The 25,217-nt window shown below is 39.2% G+C and overlaps 3 protein-coding genes across 9 annotated transcripts; all 3 read left to right on the top strand.

Moving 5' to 3' along the window:
* Window positions 1-438: 438 nt before the first annotated feature.
* rnf14 (ring finger protein 14) lies at window positions 439-6,302 on the top strand. The gene is made up of 9 exons (XM_020627357.3): window positions 439-534; window positions 1,175-1,333; window positions 1,596-1,726; window positions 1,898-2,087; window positions 2,490-2,875; window positions 2,960-3,188; window positions 4,675-4,847; window positions 5,138-5,268; window positions 5,353-6,302. Exons 2-9 carry the CDS (start codon window positions 1,183-1,185, stop codon window positions 5,411-5,413), a joined length of 1,452 nt encoding a protein of 483 aa, XP_020483013.1. The 5' UTR covers window positions 439-534; window positions 1,175-1,182; the 3' UTR covers window positions 5,414-6,302.
* Window positions 6,303-7,595: 1,293 nt separating this feature from the next.
* Window positions 7,596-12,978, top strand: endou2 (endonuclease, polyU-specific 2). 2 transcript variants are annotated; one of them, XM_065962988.1, is made up of 7 exons: window positions 7,596-7,794; window positions 8,933-9,139; window positions 9,387-9,495; window positions 10,341-10,462; window positions 11,055-11,167; window positions 11,472-11,625; window positions 12,599-12,978. In XM_065962988.1, exons 2-7 carry the CDS (start codon window positions 9,038-9,040, stop codon window positions 12,860-12,862), a joined length of 864 nt encoding a protein of 287 aa, XP_065819060.1. In that variant the 5' UTR covers window positions 7,596-7,794; window positions 8,933-9,037; the 3' UTR covers window positions 12,863-12,978. The 2 variants fall into 2 exon arrangements, with proteins under 2 accessions (XP_065819060.1, XP_065819059.1); XM_065962987.1 differs by having other exon boundaries at window positions 7,597-7,794; window positions 8,969-9,139.
* A 1,002-nt stretch (window positions 12,979-13,980) lies between these two features.
* On the top strand, window positions 13,981-22,725 carry LOC109987302 (NEDD4 family-interacting protein 1-like). Of its 6 annotated transcripts, none has more exons than XM_065963078.1 (8): window positions 13,981-14,188; window positions 15,886-15,973; window positions 17,975-18,093; window positions 18,987-19,046; window positions 19,718-19,805; window positions 19,973-20,097; window positions 20,384-20,450; window positions 21,549-22,725. In XM_065963078.1, the coding sequence occupies exons 1-8, from the start codon at window positions 14,159-14,161 to the stop codon at window positions 21,650-21,652; spliced, it is 681 nt and encodes a 226-aa protein (XP_065819150.1). In that variant the 5' UTR covers window positions 13,981-14,158; the 3' UTR covers window positions 21,653-22,725. The 6 variants fall into 6 exon arrangements, with proteins under 6 accessions (XP_065819150.1, XP_065819149.1, XP_065819148.1 ...); XM_065963077.1 differs by having other exon boundaries at window positions 18,984-19,046; XM_065963076.1 differs by having other exon boundaries at window positions 13,982-14,188; window positions 17,975-18,105.
* Window positions 22,726-25,217: the final 2,492 nt, after the last annotated feature.

Genomic DNA, 25,217 nt, shown 5'->3' with positions numbered 1-25,217 from the left:
AATGAATTGAAGCATTAAGAAAAACAGCCATGAATTGACTGGATCATGGGTCTATGATATGATTACTTAGGCACTAATTTCTCCATGACAGTTAACATTATTGCATTTTTGACAGAAAAAGCATTTTGAAGATGTCCGTGTCCCTCGGGAGATAACGCATGCACTTTTTCAGCAAAATGTAATAGTCAAAAAAAAAGTTTGGCAGGTTTATTTATTAATAAAATAAAGAAAAGAATATCAACATGTTACTCTTTTCTGCCAGGAAACCGTGTATGATTCATTTATTGTGTTATATTCATACTATACAATTAAATAGATATTAAACTCAGGCCCAGTGTGGTGTCGGGGTCATTCTTCAGTGACAGCCTGTGACATATGTTACACTGGAGTCATGTAGTACGAAAAGCCGCCTGCAGAGGGCGCTGCCTCACAAACACACACACACACGCACACACACACACACACACACACACACACTGCCCCAGTCATGAACTAGTAAAGGTGCAGGAGTCACTACTACTCGGCTTGGATAAGGTGAGAAAGACTTTATGGTGACTGTTTTTTTACGGTGTTGCCACGAGTGTGTTCGAGTGCAGCAGCTTTTGCCAAACTCGGTATAAAATTGCACCGAAGAAGAAAAGTTAAAGCAGAGTTCTGACTCTAGCCTTTTAGCCACTGTTTACATCAGCTAGCACTGCTACCAAAAACTAGCTTCAACATTTTACTGCCAGCCTTTGAATGCGGGAGCTTTGGAAGTTTACATTTGCTTGCTTTTGTTTACAGCAACAGCCGCGGTTATTTCGGCGAGTGTGAAACTATCATAACAAATCAAGCACGTCTAGTAAGGATACAGTTTCTCACTGCTAGTTAGCGTTAGCGTCCTAACCTTTGAGCCTCCTATTGGTTAGGTAGGGCCACGGCTAGGCTGACGTTATATCACATCAGAGTTACGTGTAATTACAAACTAATGTTCATCATTGATGTCGCGTTTCGCTAGCTTTGTAAAAGGGCTTTGTTATCAGTCACAAATGGTCAACACATTAGAGCTTAAGGGTGTGCTGAGTTTGTGTTACAAGTTGTGTTGCTTGTAGCTTTGTGGTAAACGTGTTTTAATTGCTTTGCTTTAAGTGGATTTCCTTAATAATTAATGTCAAAATTCTACGTATTTTTGCAGGAATGTAAATGTCTGAGGACAAGGAAGCCCAGGAGGATGAGTTGCTTGCTTTGACAAGTATTTATGATGAGGACGAGTTTCACCGGGCGGAGTCGGCTCAGGGGGGAGAGATACAACTCCTCCTGGAGCTCCCCCCTGATTTCAAAGTGGTTGTCAAAGGTACAGCTGTTTGTCAGAAGTAAAAAAAAAAAGAAAAGAAACAAGTGCAAGGTGTACCACTAAAGTATGAATAAATTCACATGTCATGTGTAGTAGGCACTTTATTACAGAGCCTGAGTCAATGTAGTGTAACTTTTACATTATTGTCTCCTCCTTTCCTGTTATTATTATTATTATTATTATTATTATTATTAATAATAAGAAAAATGTATGATTCTCACTTCTGTGAAGATTTGTATTAATTCTTATTTGTCCGCTGCAGGAGAAAGGGAGATGGAATATAACATCTGCTTCTTACCTCATTTGGTTCTCAACTTTGAGCTTCCTGCAGACTATCCATCCACGTCCTCTCCAGTCTTCACCCTCAGCTCTAAATGGATGACCAGAACACAGGTTAGACTCCCTTTGGCCTCTTTAATTCTGTGTCGCATCATTTGATAAAATCTTCACCCGAGTAGTCTACTCAATTTCAACTGAGTGGCTTGAGCTTTTAAAAGAGTAATTGTTGGTTTCAACAAAGAAAGAGGTATGCTTTCTTCACCTTTTCCATTGGGGCCTCCTCAGATGAGTGCTCTGTGCAGACGCCTGGATGAGCTTTGGGAGGAGAACCAAGGCTGTGTGATTCTCTTCACATGGATCCAGCTTCTCAAAGAGGAGGCTTTAAACTTCCTGGGAATCCAATCTCCTCTTGAAGTCATCAGAGCCGGAAGTAAGACAGGTGGTGAGCGCAGGAAAATCAACCCAGCAGCCACAGGTACAGTATTTGTTACATGTTTTTTTTTGTATCAGCATTAGCTAAGATGTCCCGCTAATAATCATAGGGGCCGGAAAGGTCACTATGAAGTTATTTTTTATCATTAAAAGTTGAAAGAGCATCAAGGTTGTCACTTCTATTAGTGTTGTTCCGTTGGAAGAAGATGGGCTCAGGGTTTAGAGTAGCTTGGTGTAGCATATAAAACATTTATTCACCCTGATTTTTCATTGTGACAAATGTTTGAGTCCTCTGTAAATTTACGTTAAGTTATTCAAAACATTTCCAACACAGAATAATTTTGAATTGAATTGAAGTGTGTGTTAAGAGCACACTTTTGTTGTTATGTTGAAAAATGAAATATTTCTAATCACATTTCTGATATAAATCTATAACTTTGTCCAGCTGTGGCACAATGTGGGAGTCCGTCTGAAAACTCAGAGGAGAATAAAATAGAAATGAAGAAGAAAAAGTCGGATCTGAATTTGTCTTCAACTTCTCATCTGGACCCGAGGGCTGTCCTGTTGATGGACCCACGTGCCGACCTCCTACCTCAGCTCCTGGACTTTGATGAGGCACAGCGCCAGAGAGTGTTTGACGGCAAGGTGTTCTGCTGTGGGATTTGCTTTGTGGAGAAGCTGGGCTCCAACTGCCTGTGCTTTAAGGAATGCCAACATGTCTACTGCAAAGCCTGCATGACTGAATACTTCCAGATCCAAATACGGGATGGCAACGTTCAGTGCCTTAACTGCCCTGAGCCCAAATGTACCTCCTTAGCCACACCTCTGCAGGTAAGAAAGTGCTACAGTTAGATGTGTACATGTACAGTATGTGTTGAACTGTGTTTATTTCTTTAAATATTTGGTTTTCTTCAGGTGAAGCAGCTGGTGGATGAGGAGCTGTTTGCCCGTTATGATCGCTTGCTGCTTCAATCCAGTCTGGACCTCATGGCTGATGTGGTCTACTGTCCCCGCCAGCACTGTGGCACTGCTGTTATGGTAGAGCCGGACACGACCATGGGCATTTGCTCTGCCTGCCAATATGCTTTTTGCACTCTGTGCAAACTGGGCTATCATGGTCTCTCCAACTGCAAAATCCCTGCAGGTAATGTCGATGCATGTAACAGTCATTTTGTACCGTATTTTCCGCACTATAAGGCGCACCTTCAATGAATGGCCTATTTTAGAACTGTTTTCATATATAGGGCGCACCGGATTATAAGGCGCATAGAATAGAACGTGTTTACAACTGAACAAGGCTGGGAGATATTGTGAATATATAAATATAAATACGCATAAAACATAGTTTTATACGTAGTGCATTCACAATAACTCAACGTTGTTCAAACGTTAATGTGCATATTCACAATATCTCCCAGCCTAGTTCAGTTGTAAACACGTAAAAGAAACACAGTCTGATACCGCTAATTCAAACGTTAGTGCATAACTCAACATTGTTCAGTTACGTATAACAGGTAAAGCTCACTTTTTCAGTTCATTCCCCGTCCACGAATCCCTCGAATTCTTCTTCTTCAGTGTCCGAATTGAACAGTTGGGCGAGTACGGCATCCAACATGCCCGGCTCCCTCTCGTCATTATCCGAGTCAGTGTCGCTGAGCGCCGTGTACAACCAGTATGGATCAACCAATTAACCAATTGATCCATATATAAGGCGCTCTGGATTATAAGGCGCACTGTCGTTTTTTGAGAAAATTAAAGGCTTTTAAGTGCGCCTTATAGTGCGGAAAATACGGTAATTTAAGGTAGCAAGAGAAGAGCATTTGTTGTGTCAGCATTGTTTAATTATATATTGACAAATTTTAATTTAGTGGCCATCTGGAACCTTTGCTGTGTTTCAAGAAAAATGGAAAAACAGAAACAGGAAAAGACTTTCTGCTATAATTCTGTGAAGCAACATATTCTTATGAGTTCATGTTCTCCTGTCTCTGAATATGAGTTGAAGCCAGAAACATTGAAGGGAGTTAAACATAGGAAGACAATACATAAATATTAAAAGGCATAGGCTGCGAACATTAATGATGACTTGAATGAAACTGATATTGTCTGTTGTGTTCATTTCCCTTCAACTAAATGTCAATTTGTTCCTCAGGATATCATAAAGAACCAATAATGTGCCCTGAATCTGTTTCTAAAGAGTTAACCTAATTGTTCAAAATTATTACTGAACAAATGTTAAGTTCAAAGGTATGAGTATATACAATTATGTATTTATCCTAAAGTTCTCACACAGGTCATTCTCCTGTTTTGTTCTGATGCTAGACTCTGTGAAATTGAGAATACGTTTGTGATTCATAAAATGTGCGAAATTCCAATATATAACAAATAACATAAATATAAACTGAATGAAAAGTTGTGATGTTCCATTTTGACCTTTAATCATACTTAAGGTTCATTATGGAGTCAAGAGATTGTGAATACTAATTGTTTGTAGGGTTTTCCAATGGTTTTGTGTAATATATTTTTTTCTATACCGGTACATACAACAGATTTTATCCTTCCAAATCCTGATTTATCCCCCCCCCCCCACCCCCGGTTAAAACAGCTGTCCCTACTTATGTCTTGTGCCACAGATGAATTACGTAACCTCCGAGACGAGTACCTGTCGGCCTCAAACGAGGGGAAAAAGTTCATGGAACAACGCTTTGGGAAGAGGGTTATCCAGAAAGCAGTGGAAGAATCCTTTAGCAGAGACTGGCTCAATGAGAACTGCAAATCCTGCCCTCGCTGTGGAACCAATATTCAGGTAGGGCTCCCTCTTCTGGCAATAGGCCAGTACAACAGGCTATAACCGCTCTACTGTTAGTTTTTAGTAGGAGCATTTCTTTTTATACCTTTTATTAAAGACATAATGAGGAAAGCCTTTAATAGATAAACAATGATTCTGCTTTAAAATGACTGATAATCAGTTGTTTGAAAACATTTATTGTCTAATCTGTATTATTCCAGAAGATTCCTATGCCTAGTCCCAGGTACTCCGTATTGCTCATTTCTGGTCCTTTTTAACTTCTGCCTTTGTCTCTGTGTCTCCAAAAGAAAGCAGATGGCTGTAACAAGATGACCTGTACCTCTTGTAGACAATACTTCTGTTGGCTGTGTCAGGGCCTGCTCAGCAAAGTCAACCCATACAGCCACTATAATAACCCCAACTCGCCGTGTTACAGCCAGTGAGTGATGTGTTTCTTGTCTTTTTTTTCAGTCATTTGCCATTCTGGAGGCTTGGTGTAATGTGTTTTTCTCGCCTGTTGCAGACTCTTTCAGGGTGTGGATCTCGAAGAAGAAGATGCCTTCTGGAGCGATGAGGAGGACTGACTACAGTGCAGAGCCTTACAGCTGTATGCTCCATCTCAATGCACTTTATCTCACGTTACCATCACCTTAACTCTGGCTCTCACTACATGTCTTTTTACACAGCTGTGTACCAATGTTAGCGTTTTTCAACACTTGAAAGACAGCTTTTGGTATGAAACATAAATGGCAGATTTCGCGTATATCAAAGAATCAGGAAAGGAAAGATTTATCGTTAATCTCAAAAGGAATAGAACAAGAAAGCAGTGGTAATAGTGGTAAAAGTAAACCTCTTCAAATATTTAACGAAACAATTCTTTGCCTGACTTAGAAAGTCACATCAAAACAAGGAAAAAGATAAATTAACTTTAAATAAACTTGAGTGTGAATAATTAAATATATTTTTATGATCCAGTAAAAGGATCATACACATGCAATAATGATACAGAATAAAACGAAGGATAAGATTCGTTACTCCACTTAGATTTCATCTTCTTCAACTTCTTGGGTTTTGTTGTTTGTTACAGCTTTAGGAAGCTTTTCCTGACTCACGGAGTGCTCTGTACAAAGTGTTGTTATGATGAGTTCATTCAAACACATTTTGTGAAGGTCTTATGAGAAAAGCTAGGTGGGTTAAGAAGTGGAATTTAATGAGATTGGTTGTGGGAAATGGGTTCATAATGAGTTCTAGTATTATGCATATAGCAGATCCTCTGATTGGGTAACGGGGATTGTCATTATGGTGTGTTTTTGTTCGGGACTTCGGTGCGAGGTGACAGCTCGATAACGGCCAACGGGCTGGATTTATTCAAAACCTGCTTTTTACAACTCATCTTTTCATTTGGTTGCCAAACATCAGTGTCAAGGAAAGGAAAAAGAGTATCTTGATCACGTCTAGAAATACAAAAAATATTTTGTATAATGTTTGTTAAACATGTATAATTTATTGTTTTTCTCTCTTTATGCGATTGTTCACAAAGGGAGCAGATGATGCAATCACTGATTTTTTTCCCCTCACCGATTCCCAAAACTGTCTCAAAATAAATGTTACAACATAGAATGATGTCTATTCTATTTATTGCGTCTAAGATTGGTAATAACTGACACAGCACTTCTGCTTTCACTGTGTGTAGATCGTTACTGATATTTACACACAGTCTGTGGTGAAGATGCACAGCTATGCAGAAGCTTAAAAAGATTTTAATCTACAGAGTTAGACATATTTTCCGTCAATGTCAGAAGGAAAAATCATGAGAGAAAAACATTGTCTAGCTTTAATAAAACAATTAAGTTGATGTTTCTTATTCTTAAAGTCAAACTCCTATTTAAAGGGAAAGCAAAAATATGACACCACAGCTAAACACCTGAGAGCTGTATAGGATGTAAAGTCAGAGCTAAATCCCATGAAGCCATCAAGTTTCTGATCATACAGTTTAAATATGTTCATGTTACCTTGGACGTAGTATTTAATAAGTGATGTAAACAAAATTGCCATTTAGTTGTTGGAAACATAATTTCATAGCAGACATGCAGGAAGCGTCACTGTGCACATTTTAAAGCTTGGCTTGATCTTTGTCTCCCTTTCTCATGAAAAATCAGAGACTTCTTCACTTTTGAGCCCAGATTGTTTTCTATAAGACATTCTTATTATCTAACATTTCAAAAAATGTAATTTAAGTTACCTTATTAACATCTTAATACCATTTTCTTTATAATATTCATCAAAAAAGGACAGATTTTGAGTCATTGATTGACAAGTTTTAACAAAGAAAACAAGAGCATTATGACTTTAATGTAGAAGGTGGACCTTGTTGAAGTATAAAAGGTTTTTCTTACCCCCCATATTGTTCACAAACAGCACTAGCCTTGTTTTGCTGCTGATTTATTTGGTCGAGACCAAATGATTAAACCAAGATTTAGTGTTTTAATGTATTATTAAGAGATGTGTTTGTCTTTAGTTTGTGAAGTATACAGTATGTCTAAGCCTTTACATCATCTTCTTACCTGCAAAATGACCCATATTTACCCTGTAATCCAGAGGTTATGCTGTGACAGAGAGAAAACAATGAAACACTAAAGAAACAAAGAGCCCACGTTGAAGCCTGAGATTGAAAAGGAACGACAACATGGTGTAATCCCTTTGGCTAGAGTTGCTGACAGGGGATAACCCTTTAAAATGGCCCCTCTCCCCCTCCCCTGCAGCCCCTGCCTGTCTTTCTCCACACACCGACCGACAGACTGCCCGAACTGTTACTATGCCCGTAAAGACACCTGCTCTCACAAACACAGGAAACCATCACTAGCAGCACCTGGTCAACACTGAGGAGCTTCAGTTACCCTAAAAATCACTCATCGCTCTCTCCTCGCCGAACCAAACAGACAAGAACAGACTCCGAAGGAAAAAGGTCAGTAGATTTTGTTGTGGGGGGTCTAATTGATCGTGGCCTGTTAGGGCTCAGGCTGTGACGATGAAGTCACCTGTGTCAGTGTCATGGATGTGTGATATTCTGCCAGCCAATGATTCTATGAAAAGCAGAGCAGATTTGTGCTGGAACATCAGCGTTGAGTCAAAGAGATAAGCTCTGCCTGGCTGAGGAGGCTGTTGGTTTTTAAACAATTTTACAGTCACAGGCCCACACTAACGCAACATGCAACTTTATTAAAGGCTTTGAGATTGTGTGCAAAAAGTGAAGCTTTAAATAGAGTTCCTTAATGTAAGTGTGTCCAGACTGGATTGAAGCAGCATGTGGGCCTTATAATCCCTTAATAAAGGATGCTTGTTACATTTCATAAGCCTATATATGTCTCACAAATAGTATCATACAAATATTTTAGCTGTTTAAAAAAGTTAAACAAGCTCTTTGAGGTTAATTATCTTAACTTGAACAAGCTTTTTTGCTTCATTGGGATGAATTAACACCTTATCTTACATGAATGTATTATTAAGTATGCACTCAAACACATTTTATTATTCTTTCAAAGGATCTAAAGCAGTGTGACATTTTCAGATATGAAAGGTGTTTTTCACAATCAAGTAAGGAAGACTTTATTCAACTACAATAGGAACAGGTCGCTAAATAATCAAAGCCATCAAAGCCTAAACGATGTCAGATTTCACAAATTCTTACTCACCATGAAACATGACACTCGTAAAATCAGAGGAATCAGAATAAATACTTTCCCTCCGGGCTTTAGCAAGCTCTGCAACAACAGCAACAAAATCAATTCCTATGTTTGATCGTCTGTACAAAAAAAGACTTCATTGTTTGTGAACGACATATACCCTCCATAATCAATCATCATAGAGAGTTCAATACACACAAAAACAACAAGTTACTCATTTAGCACTTCTCCCTAAATCTCACAGCTCACCCCTGTTCCTCCTGAATTCTTTATGAATAGACCATCCTGTAAATATAAAGTGACTGAATCAAGCTTCAAGTTAAGTGATGTGAAAGTAATTCACAACTCAGTTCTTGTAGCTTTATAGATCAAATCTTTTACAACTGCTAAACTGTCACTTTTCATCTGTGACAACTCGAGGTCTGAGGCTTCATGAACTATTCCCTCTCCTGTTAGAGGTAAAGTAAGGCCAAACCATCGACAGCTCATCTACTGCGGGACCGAGAACAAGAGCGAGGTCACATCATGATTGAGAGTGACAGAGAGCTGTCGGCCATGGTGCAGGAGCTGTGGGACAATGACGTCAACAGACTGAAACCTGGGAAAGACTACAGGATCTCTCTGCAGGTACACAATGCACACAGTCCCAGATCCACACCGCTCTCTTCAGCTGCAGTATTTCATTATGTATGTCCATGTGTTGGCCTTAAAAAAAAAAACAGCTGCAGTGGCTCACATGGTAACTTAGTTATTTAAGCGCCTCAGCTCAGTTTTGGCCAGCATCTTGTATTAACTTTCACACATGTAACACCAATAAATATCAAGTCTTAGTTGATAGTTTTGAATGGTTCTCCTCTTTTTCCTCTCTCCTCAGGGCAAAGCTGGAGACAGCTTGGCCATGAACGACGACAACAATGATGGAGCAGGATACCCTCTTTTTACATTTGTCGATGAGAACATTTTCAAGAAGGAGACATTTTTAGGTAAGTGCATGAGGCTAAAGGAACATTTTTGTTTTTGGATAGTTACACACATTCATTTTATAAATTAAATCTACAAAACCCCCATGATTTGTATATTCCTTCATGATGTTGCAGCCAACAGCTGGATGTTCTGGGTGAGGTATTAGTTACTGCTTGCTGCACAACTGCACTGTGTTAGAAAGTGTTTGATTTGTCTTGATCTCTTCACACATTTCACCCCCGTCAGAGTAAAGCCTTTTCATCTACTGATAATCTCCTTATGACGAACAGTGGCATGTTGCATAAGCACAAAGCACGCTGAGTTCACTGCGCCGTGCAGACAAAGATGTTCCCCCAATCAGCGGCTTCCCCCTTCATCCTCTAAATAACAGCTGAAGCTTCCTTTCAGCAATTTTTCATCTAGTGATACTGAATTATTTTCTATAGCTTGTGAGAGGAATCATACCCTGGCACCGAGCTGTAAAGGCTGTTGGGTTATGTAATAGTTTGTATTCAGAGTTCACCCTGAGGCTGCTGTTCCATTGAAAAGGGGGAGTATTCCTACCTCCTTGTTATTTGTTATGTTTGCTCAGCCTTTAGCAGTCTGCTTTACTGTCCTTCACCTAATTCTCTGAGCTGGTAAGACATTTAAAAAAACAAAAAGTATCACAGTAAACACATAAATCTGGGTTTTAAGACACTTTCTGTCTGAACTATTCTGAGTTTGATGTTTTGTGATCAGCGTCACTGTTGTCACGTTTCTTGGGACTGGACTGCACTTAGTACTATGTTTTGAAAAATCTAATTTGATCCCAGGCGGTTTGACTAAACCACGTTTTGAAGAGTGTCTGTGTTTGTTTCTGCAGCCTTTATCTCCCTGTTGGATAACTATGAGAGCGACACCGGTGAGCCAGAAATTGTGACCCCGGAGGAGGTGGCAGAGAACCACAAGTTCTTGGACCTCATCATACAGACTCCCACCATGAAGGTACCTGTGGGCACATTTGAAAACAAACCCTCCTCTCTTGTTGTGCCTCATAAAGGCCCATTTCAATCAAGTATTAATGAGAGGTATAAACAGAACACATCTGTTGTTGTTATGTTCTTATCATATCTTAGACACCTTGAGGTAGTATCCGTACCCAACAGACAAGCAATGCAGTGTTTGCAGAACAATGAATGCAGATAATTGACCAGTTTTGCTCCAAGGTTTTTAATGGTTGGGTCGGGACAATAAGACAAAGTCGACAGCTACAATAGTGCCTCTGAGAGCTTTTACGCAGACACAGCTTTGCCATCAGCTAAATGCTAATATTAGCATGGTAAAAGATTCAAGTTTTTTTTCAAGTTATAAGTTTGTGAACAATGTTGGGCAGAAAGTAATAAAGTGCTATTGGCTCTTCAGGGAGTCAACAAATCAGTAAATCAATTAGGTTTACATGTAGGCTTATATAAATATATCTATATATATACATATATAAACTTGTGGTCTCACAATATGATTTAGCTAACCCTTAAGCTACTAGTGTCACTTTGTACAAGACTCATACGTTTGACAGGAAGTTCTTGTTTGTTTGCAGATTGCTCATAAATACCTGGTAGAGAAGAACCTCTCTCCGGCAGATAACACAAAATTCAAGGAGCAGCTGAACAGAATTTGGTTTGAACTTTATGCGAGGAGAGGATCCAGCAGGTGGGTGGACCTAAATATCACTTCACCAGTGGAATCTGGCACTTAGACGGTAACCGTCCCACACTATGAAACTGCCTCCGTGTAGCACGTTCAGTTCACTTCATCACTTTGAGTGGAACATGTCCAAGATGAAATGTTGCTACAAAACAGTGATTTGGCCCTGGTCGCACATGACTCCATTCAATTTCGGTTACCCTCTTTGATGCAGAGTTTTCAGATTCTGAGCGTGGAGCAGATTATAAGAATAACAATGAATCAGCAAATCTGTAAGTGGTCCCATGTTTTCCCCTCTAACTCCCATCAGGCCAGACTCCTCAGGGTTTGAGCACGTGTTTGTTGGAGAGACGAGAGGCAGGCGAACAGTCATTGGCTTTCACAACTGGATCCAGCTCTACCTCCAAGAAAAGCTGGGACACATTGACTATAAAGGCTACAGTGTCAATGCAAATTCACCTCAGGTATGATGTCATTGTTTTCCCAGCTTTGATTAAAATGCACCAAAATAGTAAAAGAATGTGAATTGTATATGTATGTACAACATGAGAGACGTTCATGTATCAAGTCAATACATAAAATGATATTTATCTTCCTGTTTGACATGGGAAATCAACATTTTCACAGTTTTGTTTTTTTAAGGCAACATACTTTTTGAGTTGTGAGTTAGAGTAAACAAAAACAACAAAGTTATCACAATCATAACCACATACATACAAAAAATCTGTCATACCAAAATCACGTACTGTAATCATAATAGGAAGACACACAGAAGCACATAGATGATGAACCTAACTTCAGGCTAAGACCACGTTCGCTCCCTGAATTTTGTCTTTCTCACCTAAACCCTTGAATTTAGCCTCTGAGGTGTTTAAAGCTTGAGAATCAATATGTTTGGTGTTCAGTACTTTGCTTCTTGCTTGATATATGTGTTGAGGTATGGGATTATCTGGGGCTATCTTTAAGTAAATTTAACAAAAACGGGGATTATCATATGTGCACACAGCTTTAAAGTGACATCTTTACTCCCTGTGGCTTCTGTTACAAGGTTTAAACTTGAAACGATTTGCAGTTAGATAAAACACATTTTTAGTATGATTACAGACGGAGCCACCTGTACTTTGAAACACTGCATTATTTTATAAACCCTTTTCTACACTTCTCACTAGTCCTTAATGCAGCTTCATGTATTACACATGTTCAAAGTCATGCTACGACTTTACAAGCTTAAGCTGTGAGACACTTGGTTTTAATTGTGAGACACAAAGTCCAAAATATGAGATGAAGAAAAGATTTTTATGTACACTCCTCTCAGAATGTAGAGAACGCACTGATCAATCTTTTAAAACCATCCTACATGTTTCTTCATCCGTTAACCCCCCTTCTCCACTGCTCCCTCATCACTAATTTATCTCTTTTCTCTCTCTCTCACTGCAGCCGGACGAGAACAAACACATCCTGGCGCTACAGTTCAGCTGGAAGAACGGTATAAAGCCCAAAGGCAGCATCTTCATCGGTGTCAGCCCGGAGTTTGAGTTCGCCCTCTACACCCTCTGTTTCCTCAGCTCACCCAACGAGCGTGTCAAAGTCCAGTTCAGTTACTACGACGTGGAGATTGTTTGCCACCACTACAACCAGAAGCACATAGGCACCACTTACCCTGTGCTTCTGAAATACCAGAACCCTCCCAAACGTAATTAGAAATTCATTTCAGATTTAACTTCTCCAACACTTGAACTCGCATACAAAGTGTCGCAGGTATTGTTGTGTTCTTTTTATTTTAGATTAAGAAACAATAAAACCTTACAAGACCCTGATTCACTTGTTCTTATTGCACAATGAAACCAATTCTGAGAGAAGATTAAAGATCATAGTAAGTGGTACATAAATGAATTATGTATGCTACTGCTTACTCTTTGACTGACTGCTCATGAGTTACTCTCAACGTTTGGAAATTGCGATCAAATACCTGAATGCAGGTATTGACCTCTTTTCAGTTTCTCACTTTTCTTCACTTTATAATGACATAAATGTTAAAGAGTAGGTTAAACAAGTTTATTCTTTATCAAATCTCAGTTTCAGTATGATCTTCAAACTTAACACCTTGCATGTAGCAGTGATGTTAGAATTGTTTCTCATTATGTTTTATATTTGTTATTATTCAAATGATCTGGATCTACAATATTCTTCACACCTGATATATATCCCTGTCACGTCCTATCCAAACTATTGGCTTTATAAAATGCCAATGGTTAATACACAGCTGTAATTTGGATTTTTAGACGTGTTTTGTGGTGTCTTCTACTCAATATAGCCTACTTTAATTGACCTTAATGTAAATGCATGTAGCTGGGTGTCAGTGTCAATTCTCAGCCAAATCAACCTTTATTTGCAGTCCTGATGAAGGTAGCCTATATAAAATGAGATTTATTTTATTTTTAGCGTTTCAATAATATTAATTGTTGTTTCGCTTCGTTTCAAATGGGAGCAGAGGAGGGTTTGTTTTGACCATTGACGTCAATCAAAGTGGCGAGTAATGACTGCGTCAAGAAAGTGACATCTAAGATACGACATAAGAAATGGTTAGATCAGGTTTCAAAATAAAAGCAATTCTTTATTTATTTCACCAAAAATGTTGACATAACACAGAAGTAGCCAAGAAAAAAAACAACAAAAAACACATTGGTATGATTGATACTAATCACTTCACCAATAATAACTCAGTAATTACAACGAAACGACTTTCGCGTCTCATTTTGAACATTATTTTTGAAAGGCAAACAGGAAGTGGAATGTGTTACGCTAAACAACCCTCCGTGCTTGACAGTGGTGTGACAAACACTGAGCAGTCGAGTCGAGTCGAGTCGAGGGTGAAACAGGTTTTCATTGTGGCGTGGATTCACTTCACAGTTTGTACAGTTATATAATTTTGGGGGGGGGTTTCTCTCTAGATTTCGGCGGCGTTTACATTTCTCAGTTGTTGATTGTCAGACCGGAATGGCCGAGCCGAGCGCCAGGTATCAGCAGGTATGATAAACTATCAGAAATCTTATCTACAAAGTGAAAACACGTTAAACATGTATCACGACGTTCACGTTGTGGATGTTTACTTGTCATTATGCTGGCGCTTAACTTACGGAAGCTCACACTCTCTAGACTCTCTGGAGTGACGCCATTATCGTCAATTAACTCGGGTTATTATTATTATTATGAGAGATCACGAGATGCTCACCTGGTGAAGCTAACCTAAAAAAAAAAAAGTAGATTAACGTGTCCCAGTTAGCTAGCTAGCTTGAAAGGTTATCAACCTCACGTCACATGAATGTTAACTTAATTATGTTTGTCTCTAAGGTGTCTTAGGTTTTACTGTTTGCCAGCTATTAAGCGTTTTACTGGGATTAAAAGCTGAACTCTTATCTGTCCTGTGTGTGTTAGTACATGCTTATGGAAATGTCTGTGTAGCACATGACCGACAGTGGGTGTGTCGTTTCCATTTAGTTAAACAGGTAGCTTAGCTAGCTGTGTTTTGGTTGGGCTGAGCTCTTTTCTTTCAGGCCTACTGTTTTTTTTTTTTTAGTAAATGGACACCGAGATAGTGCTAAAAGTGACACATTGACTTAGGTGAAAGCTGGTTAAAGATATCATGGTTCATGATACATTCTTTGATTTAGTCATAATTAATACCAAGCATTGTTGTTATTGTTTACATAATGTGACGAGGACTCTTGTTAGAGCTGTTACTAACATTTATTTTTGATTTATTTAGATGATATTCTTCATTGTTTGATCCAAAAAAATATAAAAAAAATGCCATCCAAAATTTCCAAGTGGCCAAATTGGTGTTACACTGCTTTTATGTTCCATCCATTTTTTTTATTTTTTTTTATTTGGTGGACTGTTTGTTTTAAAACTCGTTTTTTGAAGACAAATGTAAAATATGTTGTGTTTTAAAGCTACCTTTTTCTTTTTCTAAAGGACTCACTGGGTATGGCCAGCAAGTAATAAGAGTTAACTTAATGTAGGCCTACTTGTAGCCAGTCACCTGTCACCACAGTCCCCATTCACAACGAGTTTTCTTTGAAGAGATTTAAAGAAAGAAAACATGAGACTTTATTAAATACTCAAGTTCTTTCTAATGTCTGCAGACCAAGTTAGGTATAACCACTGCTATTACTCTCTTCTACTCTATTACCTTAGTATTGTTCTGAGCATTGGCTCAAGTGTTAAATGAAATCAAAACCCAGGAATAAATCTACTGCTTGGTATTCAGCTTTATCTCAGAGTTATTTTCTGAGACTTGGGTTAAGTGTTGGTTAATCAAAATGGGCTTAATCTTGTTAACCGGAATCAATGGTAAAGACTGTAGTTCAGTCAAGACTCTGTCTTTAAAGTTATAGACACTGTGTTTCCCCTGCTCGTGTGTTTCCTGTTTGAATTTTCCATCACACTTCTCTGATCATTTAATATACTCTTTGTTAATCAGGTAGTGTTTAAGAAGACCAGCGTGTTGCAATGATCTCTTTTTACAAAAATAGAAAATATATACACTACACTTAAACTTCTTTACCTCATCTGTTTCAAATGGAAAGCAGCCAGGCCTGCCACCTGTGCAGTGTAGCCTTAAATAAACCAGGATGTGGTTTCTCTCTCTTACGCACTCCGTCTGTCTCTCTGTCTCTCTCTCTGTCTCTCACTCTCTGTCTCTCTCTCTCTTTCTCTCTCAGCTGCCAAATGAGGAGGACCCAGAGGAGAGTCCACAGGTAGCAGCTGATGCCCCACCCCCATACAGCAGCGTCACAGCAGAAAATGCTGGTAAGTCCCTAATTCACCCAGATGTTTCCCTGGTGCCGAGGTAATTTGCTTTGGTGGAATAGGGGAGTCATATATGTGTTTTACACAGGGAGAACTTGAGGAAACATATCCGTATAGGATTTCTGGAGGATGTTAACAATCAATGAGTGTGGACTACAAAAACAATGAAGGCATATAAGCAAGCAAAGAAATGAAAGCATCATAAGGGGTATACAGTATATATAAGCAGTGTACTCTTTATGGCTTCAAACACATGGAATCGTATACAAAGCATTTATTAAGCAATCTTAAATTCTAAAGAGTAAATTCAACTTACAAAAATGGAAAATACATAACATTTTAATTAAATAAACACATGGTACTTGTACCCTAATGAAAGGATAAGCGCTCAGTGAATTCCAATCCAATTATGCCACTTTGCCCTCCTGATAAGTTACATAACAAACCACGACTACCAAAACAGCATTGCCACCTTCAAAAGACCCAGGCTCTGTTTATGCGAGCTAGCCAGGTAGTGACAACGCTGATTGTACCTACCCTACCACATGGGCCCCTGTTGGCCCCCCACAACTCAACCGTATGATACACTGATGGGAAGCGAGAGCCAGATCATCACCGAATGGTCAGATGGGGAACCTCTCTTCACTGGTGTTTCACCCAATAAGTCCCTCGAGGAGGCTTGACATAAAACATATACATAGCATTTAATAATCAATCTTAAATCATTCCATTTACAAGAAACACAAATAAAACACATATATATACAGTTTTACATAAGACGAATTGATACGAATATTCCATATTCAAAATGGTATAATAGTATTAGCAGGAGTATTTTGAGAACTTAAACAAATCAAAGAGTGAACATATTATTGGATGGTAAAACCTCAATATTCCACAGATATATAGCTATTACAAATATATCTCTATTACAGATAATAATCTTAACCAGCCTCATCCAACATATGAGATCAATCATTATCCCTGAGATATACTGTAGAGAAATAGGAAATACTTCTTGTTTGTCTTTGAGTGTATATATAATTTTTCCAAGTGTAAACACAGAGATTGATTTCATTAGATCTAATAAAGCTCCTGAGCTGTAAATAATTCAAAAGGTGTTTACAGAGTACACTATAGTTGGATACCAGTTCCTCAAATGTTTAAATATTCTCATTCCCATGAGGACTCGTTCTTTCTAGAAGAGCTGGATAGACAGTCTCTTAGTTATAATAGTTGACTCATACAAGTTGAACCTTCATACTGAACACGTGTCTTATTTGAAACCAACATGTGAGCTATAGAGCCAGTGAAACATATCCTCAGTGACTAAAACGATGCATTCATTTTAATCTCATTAGATCACTGAGTTCTTTGGGTATGTTAGTAGGAAACTCTTGTTCAGATATGTTCAAGCGTCGAAACATTTCCAGATTGAAGAGCTTCTTCAGTTGGTGCTTACAAAGAGCCAGTTGAAGGCGGAATATTTACGCCTCTGTTTCGTTTGGCGTGCAATGTGTACCACATGTGGAATGATAGGGTAAAGTCGCTCGCCCCTGATCCGCCATTGAAGGTAGAAACAGAGGCGTAAAGGGGGGGGGGAGAATGTTGTGATGTAATGTTGGAGCTGGCAAGGCGGAAAAGTGCTGAGCGTGTGTTCATGTGAAGCTGTGTGCTCAGACACTGCCTCTCGCGCACCCACAATGCCAAATTGCAATGTGAATGTACACACTGGGACATTAATATTACGCCATTAGGCTGGCTTTGTACAAGTACAAGGGTGTAATGAAGGCAACACTTTATGACAGTGCTGTTGCAGAACTTAAATGTTTAAAGACCTGGGGACTATAAACTTTGAAAAAGACATGTTATGTGGTTGCTTCAGTTTTGTCAGTTATTTACAATGCTTTAAACAGTCAGCTGCTGACAGTCAATTCAAAGCAAGACTTTGTATTCAGGAGGTTTGTACCTTTGTTTGAATCTGTTCTCTTTCCTTTTCAGCCTTCTTTGACTACAAGGAAGATGGGGCTTTCCCCAAGCCTCCATCGTACAACGTGGCGACTACTCTGCCCTCTTATGATGAAGCAGAAAGAACCAAGGCTGAGACTGCTGTTCCTCTGGTAACAGGAAGAGTGAGTGTATCACTTTTCTCTCTCTTTTTTTGGCTTTAGTCACATTGAATCACACAGTACACTCACACCCAGACATGCACTAGAACTTGTGCTCAAGCTGGAAGTTTGCAAGGCAGGAAGTGCTTAGCACCTCGAAACTGAATGTGTTTGTTTTGTCTTCAAAACGGAAAGAACAAAGCTGTATGTTTACTTTGAAAACTGTGTCTTTTTTTTGGTGCCTGCTTTACTGCTACCACAAACAATACCAGCTCCTCACATCAGTCCTCATTGACAGGAGGTAAAGGTTAATCAGTGTAAAATCTAGACATTGTTTTGCTATTCAGCTCCTTTGTTTCTTTTTTTCAGTCATCACACAGGCGACAAGGTTGACATTTTAGCACTTTAAAAGAATCTCCAGGTGTCGAGGAGGAAACTGACTTTTATTTTGAAGCAGGTTTATTCTTTAAATTGAGAAAAAAAAAAAAAAAAAACTCCAACAGCATTTATAATGATTCTTTATCTATCTCTGTCTAATATATAGTTATCAAAGCTTTAAGAACTCTAATTCTAGGGGAAACATCTGTTTTCTTTTGTTAACACCAAAACTTGTACACATGGGAACCCTCTCCTTTCCAGTTATTTGTATTTACAAAAGGTGAAGCACATCATCGTCTATGAACATAAACTTAGAGTCAATCTATTCGTACATACCGTACCTGATGTGTCTTTAAAAACTACTGTGACAGGTTGAAAGGAAAAGCTGAAATATCTGTATTGACTAATTGACCGCTCAGCTCTGACCTCTAGTGGCTACTGTGATGCCTTGCGACTGCATTTTGTGGCCACTCTGTTTGATTGTTGGTGTTGTGTTTCTCTGCCACACACTGCCTTGCTCTCAGCAGCAGCCTCAGCACAGGGAACGCCTGGAGACTTTTGACGATGTAATTCGCAGTTCACTAGAGGTAACTGGAAGGAGTGGGAAGTGTATTTGGTCCTTGTTTGGTGTGTGAATACAAATGTAAAGCACCTACTTTGTTTATGTGTGCCCCACACCCACATGTATTGTGTGTTTGTGTATATAGAGTGCTAGTTAGTGATTAGTTGATAGTCTTACAGGATGTTCTAGCTTTTTTTGAAGTCCTACAGTGGATTTGACCCCAGACTTTTGGGCAAACTGTAACTCGTGTAATTAGATTAGTTTGCTGCCTTGTGATGGTCTCACATAGTCTTTTCTGTGGTTGTGTTGTATTTTCTGTCTGTTGTCTGCATACTTTCTTGATTTCTGCTAGAAGTGGCTTACCTGTGCTTGATTTAGATTTCTCAGTCACTTCACGTACCTGTAGAATTATGGAACATTTTTTTAGCATGTTGAAGTAAAAAGAAACCTCATCAAAATTGAATGATCTGTAGGCTGGAAACCGTTTCATAAGCCTTGTTCACACTTGCACAAAACTCCTGAAAAACTCCCTAAAGCCTCCGGGATGAGCTGCATGTGTGAACACAGACAGTCAAATCTGTCTCTGGGACTTTCTTTGGAGTTTTTTTAACTGTCATGCTGTGCTGTGGTGAATTTGTTTGAGTGTGCAATTAGCTGACTCTTTTCTCTTTTTTTTTTCAATCTTCTCGGTCGCAGGATGAAGACTTTGTTACCAGAGATGACTTTGAAGATGCTGATCAGCTGAGGATAGGAAATGATGGCATTTTCATGCTTACCTTTTTCAGTAAGTAACCCTAGTAATCTAGTCATAGGATTTTCTCTCGTCTTTATTTTAATGAAGAAATTACATTCTATCTTGTATAAAGTATGTTGCTGATAAGTTTGTGGTTGTTGTTTTTTCTGCTGAAATGTCTAACGCTTAGTTTTGTTTTCCCTCAATCCTTCCCCCAGTGGCATTCCTGTTCAACTGGATCGGTTTCTTCTTGTCTTTCTGTCTGACCACCTCAGCAGCCGGCCGCTACGGGGCCATCTCAGGCTTCGGGCTCTCTCTCATCAAATGGATCCTAATAGTCAGGGTACATATATAACCCAAATATACGCACAAACACATCACACACAACGAGACTCATAAAATGTGGTTATATGTATGCACAAACAAGCCATTAGCCCCACTCTGATATTTAATGCTCTTTTTGTAGTGGTTGGTTCGTTGGTGCTGCACAGTTTTCCTCAAAGATCTCTTTGAGATGTGTGCCGCTTTATTCCTTAACTTTTAAAATGCAAGACTCATTTGAGGGAAACCAGCTGAGGCCATATTTATTCTAACCAGTCGTTTCTATTGTTCTGTTGTGTTCTCCACAGTTCTCCACATACTTCCCTGGTTACTTTGATGGACAGTATTGGCTGTGGTGGGTCTTCCTGGTTTTGGGTAAGTATTTTGCATTAAAATCTAAAGAAGGGTTTTTATCCTTGGTGTAATACGTTTACTTACCTTCGTACATCGGGAGCAGAAGATGTGATAGTAAAATAGTTATTGATATTTTTATTCCCACAGTCTTGTCTTTTTCTTCAAAGAACCAGATGTTTTCAAAAGCAGTTGTTAAAGGGGCTATGTGTAACTTTTTACATGAATAAATCGTTTTTATCGCCCATTAATAAGCGAACGGTTAACTGATGTGAAAAAGTAGATGTTCACTGTGTATCTGTGTTGACTGTATAAAAAGTTTCAACGGGTCGTATTTTCCGCGAAAGCTCCAGGAAGTGACATTTTATACATGTTTTCAACGTTTCCTCCTCACTCCGCTCCGCTTACAGAGATCAACAGTACAAACTCATCATACACTCCCGATTTTCACCTCCACAGCCAGAGGCCGTCTTCCACACACTTCTATCCACTCTAAGAGCTCTCAAAGGCGGACAAACTCATCACACACTCCTGCTCTCAGCCAGTGCCTGCAGAGACTGTCGTTTGTAGGATTGAGAATGAATACAGACACACAGACTCCTTCACAGACTTTCACATGTGTATGACCACTTACCTCCTCTGTAAACATTATGCCGCTAAATATCCAGTGTTTCGCGGCCGATGATGATGCTCGTTTGTGTACGTACGAGCACGTATGACAAGCATGCGAGGGAGAGCGAGCAACAGGTTACTGCTGTAGTTCACCTGACGGCCATGCGGTATCACTACAAATGCAGTATTTTTGAAAGTTACATATAGCCCCTTTAATGTTTATACTTCTGATTGAACTGGGAGAACGTCATGCCATTTGAAATCTTTAGATGTTCAACTTTAAAAGCCATGAAAGAAAGTCAGATGCCTGTGGAAGTGTAGCTAGAGCTGATCCTTTGTGTATTTTCTGCACAAATATTTGTGTCAACTAGTTTGTACTGCACATCCTTAGCAACATCCTTAGCAATCTTACCAAATTGGTAACATGAGTAACAGTGTTGTTCCCAAAAGATCTTCTATTTTGGTCTCACCCAACACCCTCCCCCTTTCTTTTCTTTTTTTGCTCCTCAGGATTTTTACTCTTCCTCCGAGGATTCATCAACTACGCCAGGATCCGCAAGATGGCAGACACTTTGTCCACCCTGCCCCGCACTCGAGTCCTCTTCATCTACTGAGATCTCAATCGATCACTTTTCGTTATCATTTATTTTTCTCTCTTTCAGCGAGACACAATGTCTGGCTTAATCAAATTTAAAAGGGGAGAAAAGAGCATCTTTTCTTCCTCTGCTTGACGTGATTGGGACAATACCATGCCAATTTCCCTTCATGCTGTAAAATAGTGAGTGCTGAGAAATCTGTAACATTTTCAGTTGTTTGTGGTGAACTGTAAAGTGCTAATTGCAATTATGAAGTGTTTGATGTATAAATGAAAGCCTTATTTTACTGCTTTATTATCTGTTGGTAGCAGCAGCATGCACTGTTTTCCTGCTTATCCACAAGGGGGCAGTCTTGTTTTTGTTTTTTCCCCACCAGGCTTCTTTCTGATGAAGTCATTTTTAGAAGGATGTGGTTTACAGTACAGGGGTCAATGGGTTATTTCAGGGTTATGGTAAGTGTAAAATAACATGTGAAGCACCAGTTCAACGTGTTTGTTACCATTACTTGTGTCCCTTGTGAAAAAGTATTTAATTCAGGTTGGGCAAGACAAAAAGGGATACATTATTGTATTTGAGGTCAGGTTTAGGACCACATGTACAGAAGATCAGGGGCTAGTTTGTTACAGCATTTTTGCCTCATGTTTCATTTGTGCTAACACTTTGCAATCAGGACAGCTGTTTTGTCGTTTGTGATGCATGTCAGCAGAGAGGAAACGCTTCAGGGATTTCCAGGGAAGCAATGAGCAGAGCTTCTTTTGGGAAAGCTGAGGATCATCACTTAGCTCAAGAACATGGTGATGAGGAGAGGTATGCGGATAGATTCAGATGTGCAGTTGCAATGGTTCTGATCAAATAAACCATACTGAAGCCCTATCAATAGACACTTGCACTCGTGTGTCCAGATTTGATTGGAGACTCTGTCCAGTCAGGAATATATCAATACAGAGCAGAGTTCTCTTACCCTCACATCTTGATGAAGTATCAAAAAGTCATTACTCAAAAATTGACCCTAATTCTAGTGGAAGTGGAATGATTCTTATTAATCACAACAATTTGCTTTGAAAACGTTTGGAATTAAAGTGCAAAATGTACATTTTGGTGTCGAGTTATTTGTCAAGTTGGTGAAAAGCCTACAGACGCTTTGCTAGTTATTCAGGTTCCTCTCGGGCCGACCCACATTTACAGTTAGAAAACCTTCGACTTGTGCTGACATAAAGACATACAAAAACTGTCAAAAGATGTTTCTCTTTGAGCTTCAAGAAGAAAAGCTCAGGTGTGTCTTGAATTCTGGAAAAGTAAAAGGATTCCATGATTAACAAAATAAACAGTTTTATTTCTGCCTCAGGATCGTTACGACTTGGATATTTAAATGACGTTTTTTTTTCTTAAAATAAAAGAAGTGCATTATCAATAAATTGTTGGTGGATAACAAATTGTTTTAGACTTTGATCATGTTTTATATTACCATAACAACCTCCCCCTTATGGTTTTGTAAGATATAAACACAAGTCTGCGGAAAGGTGGAGATCCTCCAGCAGCAGCTTTGAGCCACAGAGAGGAGGAAGCCTAGCTGACCATGATGTACAGTTCCTGACATGAGAAGGTGTTTTTTAGCCATGCTAAATTTAACACAAGACGTGTGTGTGTGTGTGTGCGCGTGCGTGTGTGCGCGTGCGTGTGCAAGAACTGAGATGATCTGCTGGCGGTAGCTAATTATACATGTCAGCAATGTTTTTCTTGCAGTTGGAAAAGGAAGTGAAGGTCACCCCACCTGGATGACACCAACTGAACAGTCTTTGCAAACCTTTTGCAGTCCTACGGTGTCACATCACCTCGTCGCCTTGTCTTTCCACTCCACCATGGTCGGATATTGACCTCTTTTGGTGCTCGGTTGATTTTAGTTCCATTCAGGTCATATTCCACAGGGCACAGGGGCAATGTCACTTTTACTTAATGGAAAATTATTATTTAGCGGCACATGATTCAACTATCCCCAAAAGCTGAACATACAGGGTTAGAAAACCAGATTTTCATGTCTAAACTGAAATAATCCAGAATAAATCCAGTCTAAACTTGTGCTAAGATTTTCTAGTGCTTTATACTGGAATAAGTCATAGTACTTCATGTGGTTGTATACTTTTAAGGTGAGTTAAAAGTGTTCAAATTGAGATCTTATGATGGAAAACTCCTAATTTGACACAAGTTTACTACATACTAAAAGGAAACTGTTAAACATATGTTGACATTTTTAACAAATGTTTTCTTCTATGGTTTACCTCTGACTTGCCGCACCACTGGTGCTTTTTGAAAATCAGATTTCCTGAAGCCATTTCGTCTCCTGCACCGTGCACTTTGGAAAAATAGAAACAGCTGTTAGTCAGAAACCACAGATGTTCAGTAGCTCTGGGCTGAACATGTGAACTTTAAACGATCTTAGTTTAGAAAGTTCATTACTCTATGTTTGATCTAACACAGAATAAAGTTAGACAGAGAAAACAAAACCGAGCAGAGCCTGTTGAACAAAACCTGAACCCACCACACCACCAGATGACCCCGGACAAACCGTAGCTTCTGGCAAGGCACACAAACAACTGAATTCTTCATCATCAACATCAACACAAATTCAGATTCAGACAGTCCCCCCCCCCCCCCCCTTCCTGCGGGGTCACTCAGTGCAGGTGCTCTTGTTATCCAGATGTCCTTCATAAAAATGACTCCATTGTGCCAAGAGCTGTCTGTGTCTTGTCAGCTGCCCTCGATTTACAGAGACAGAAGTATTTCTTAGAATAAATGATGTGAATAATGTGTGTTAGCCAGGTTCCTGTGCTTCCTGCATGTTTTAGCTATCAGTAGATAAGAGGAGACTTTTTGATTTACACAGCCTGAGAGTGAGCCACTTTTCCAAAAAGAAATGCCTTACTTTTCTGGCTTCTGTTAAGTATTTTAGGTAAAAAAAAAAAAAAAAAAAAAAATGATGAAAGGCTCAAAATATGTTAAGGGTGAAAAATCTGGTTATCTGAAACAATTGTTAACACTACACTGCAAGCATTTTTTTTAAGATGCCCCTTAATCTGCAGAAAATTAGTATTGTTCATTTCTTTTGAATTTTTATAAAAGCATTCATACAGTATTCGAGAGTACTGCTTTTTTCACGTCCACTTGAAGCAAAGTTGTTTGCGAACCGCCAATAAACCCAGAAAAGAGACGACGAAGAAGAATGACGACCTCTGACCTATGCCTCGGACGACCTTTTTTGTATTCTGATTGGTCGATTCGTGGTGAACAGCATAAACACAGCAGTTTCCTAGAGTTAGTGTGATCTGGAGGCAATGGAAAATAAAAGCTACCAAAATAATTTGTACCAAAGCAAAAATAATTATCAGAAACCGTAGGTCAAGTACAGATATTCTACTGTAATTTGTTCCATTATTTTGACTTTATGAAAGTATACATTGTAAGTGAGAATATCATGCGAGCGAAATCCCTTCACCTTAGACAAACTGCAGTCAGTTAGAGTCCTGCTGTCAGTCTGAGTTTCAGATGGGAGCTTCCCCAGGATGTGGGGAGGATGTGGGTTGCATCC

The sequence above is a fragment of the Labrus bergylta genome, chromosome 14, assembly GCF_963930695.1.
Source record: "Labrus bergylta chromosome 14, fLabBer1.1, whole genome shotgun sequence".
Taxonomy (NCBI): domain Eukaryota; kingdom Metazoa; phylum Chordata; class Actinopteri; order Labriformes; family Labridae; genus Labrus; species Labrus bergylta.
The sequence above is the reverse complement of the archived record's forward strand: the minus strand, read 5'-3'. Positions and strand labels throughout refer to the sequence as shown.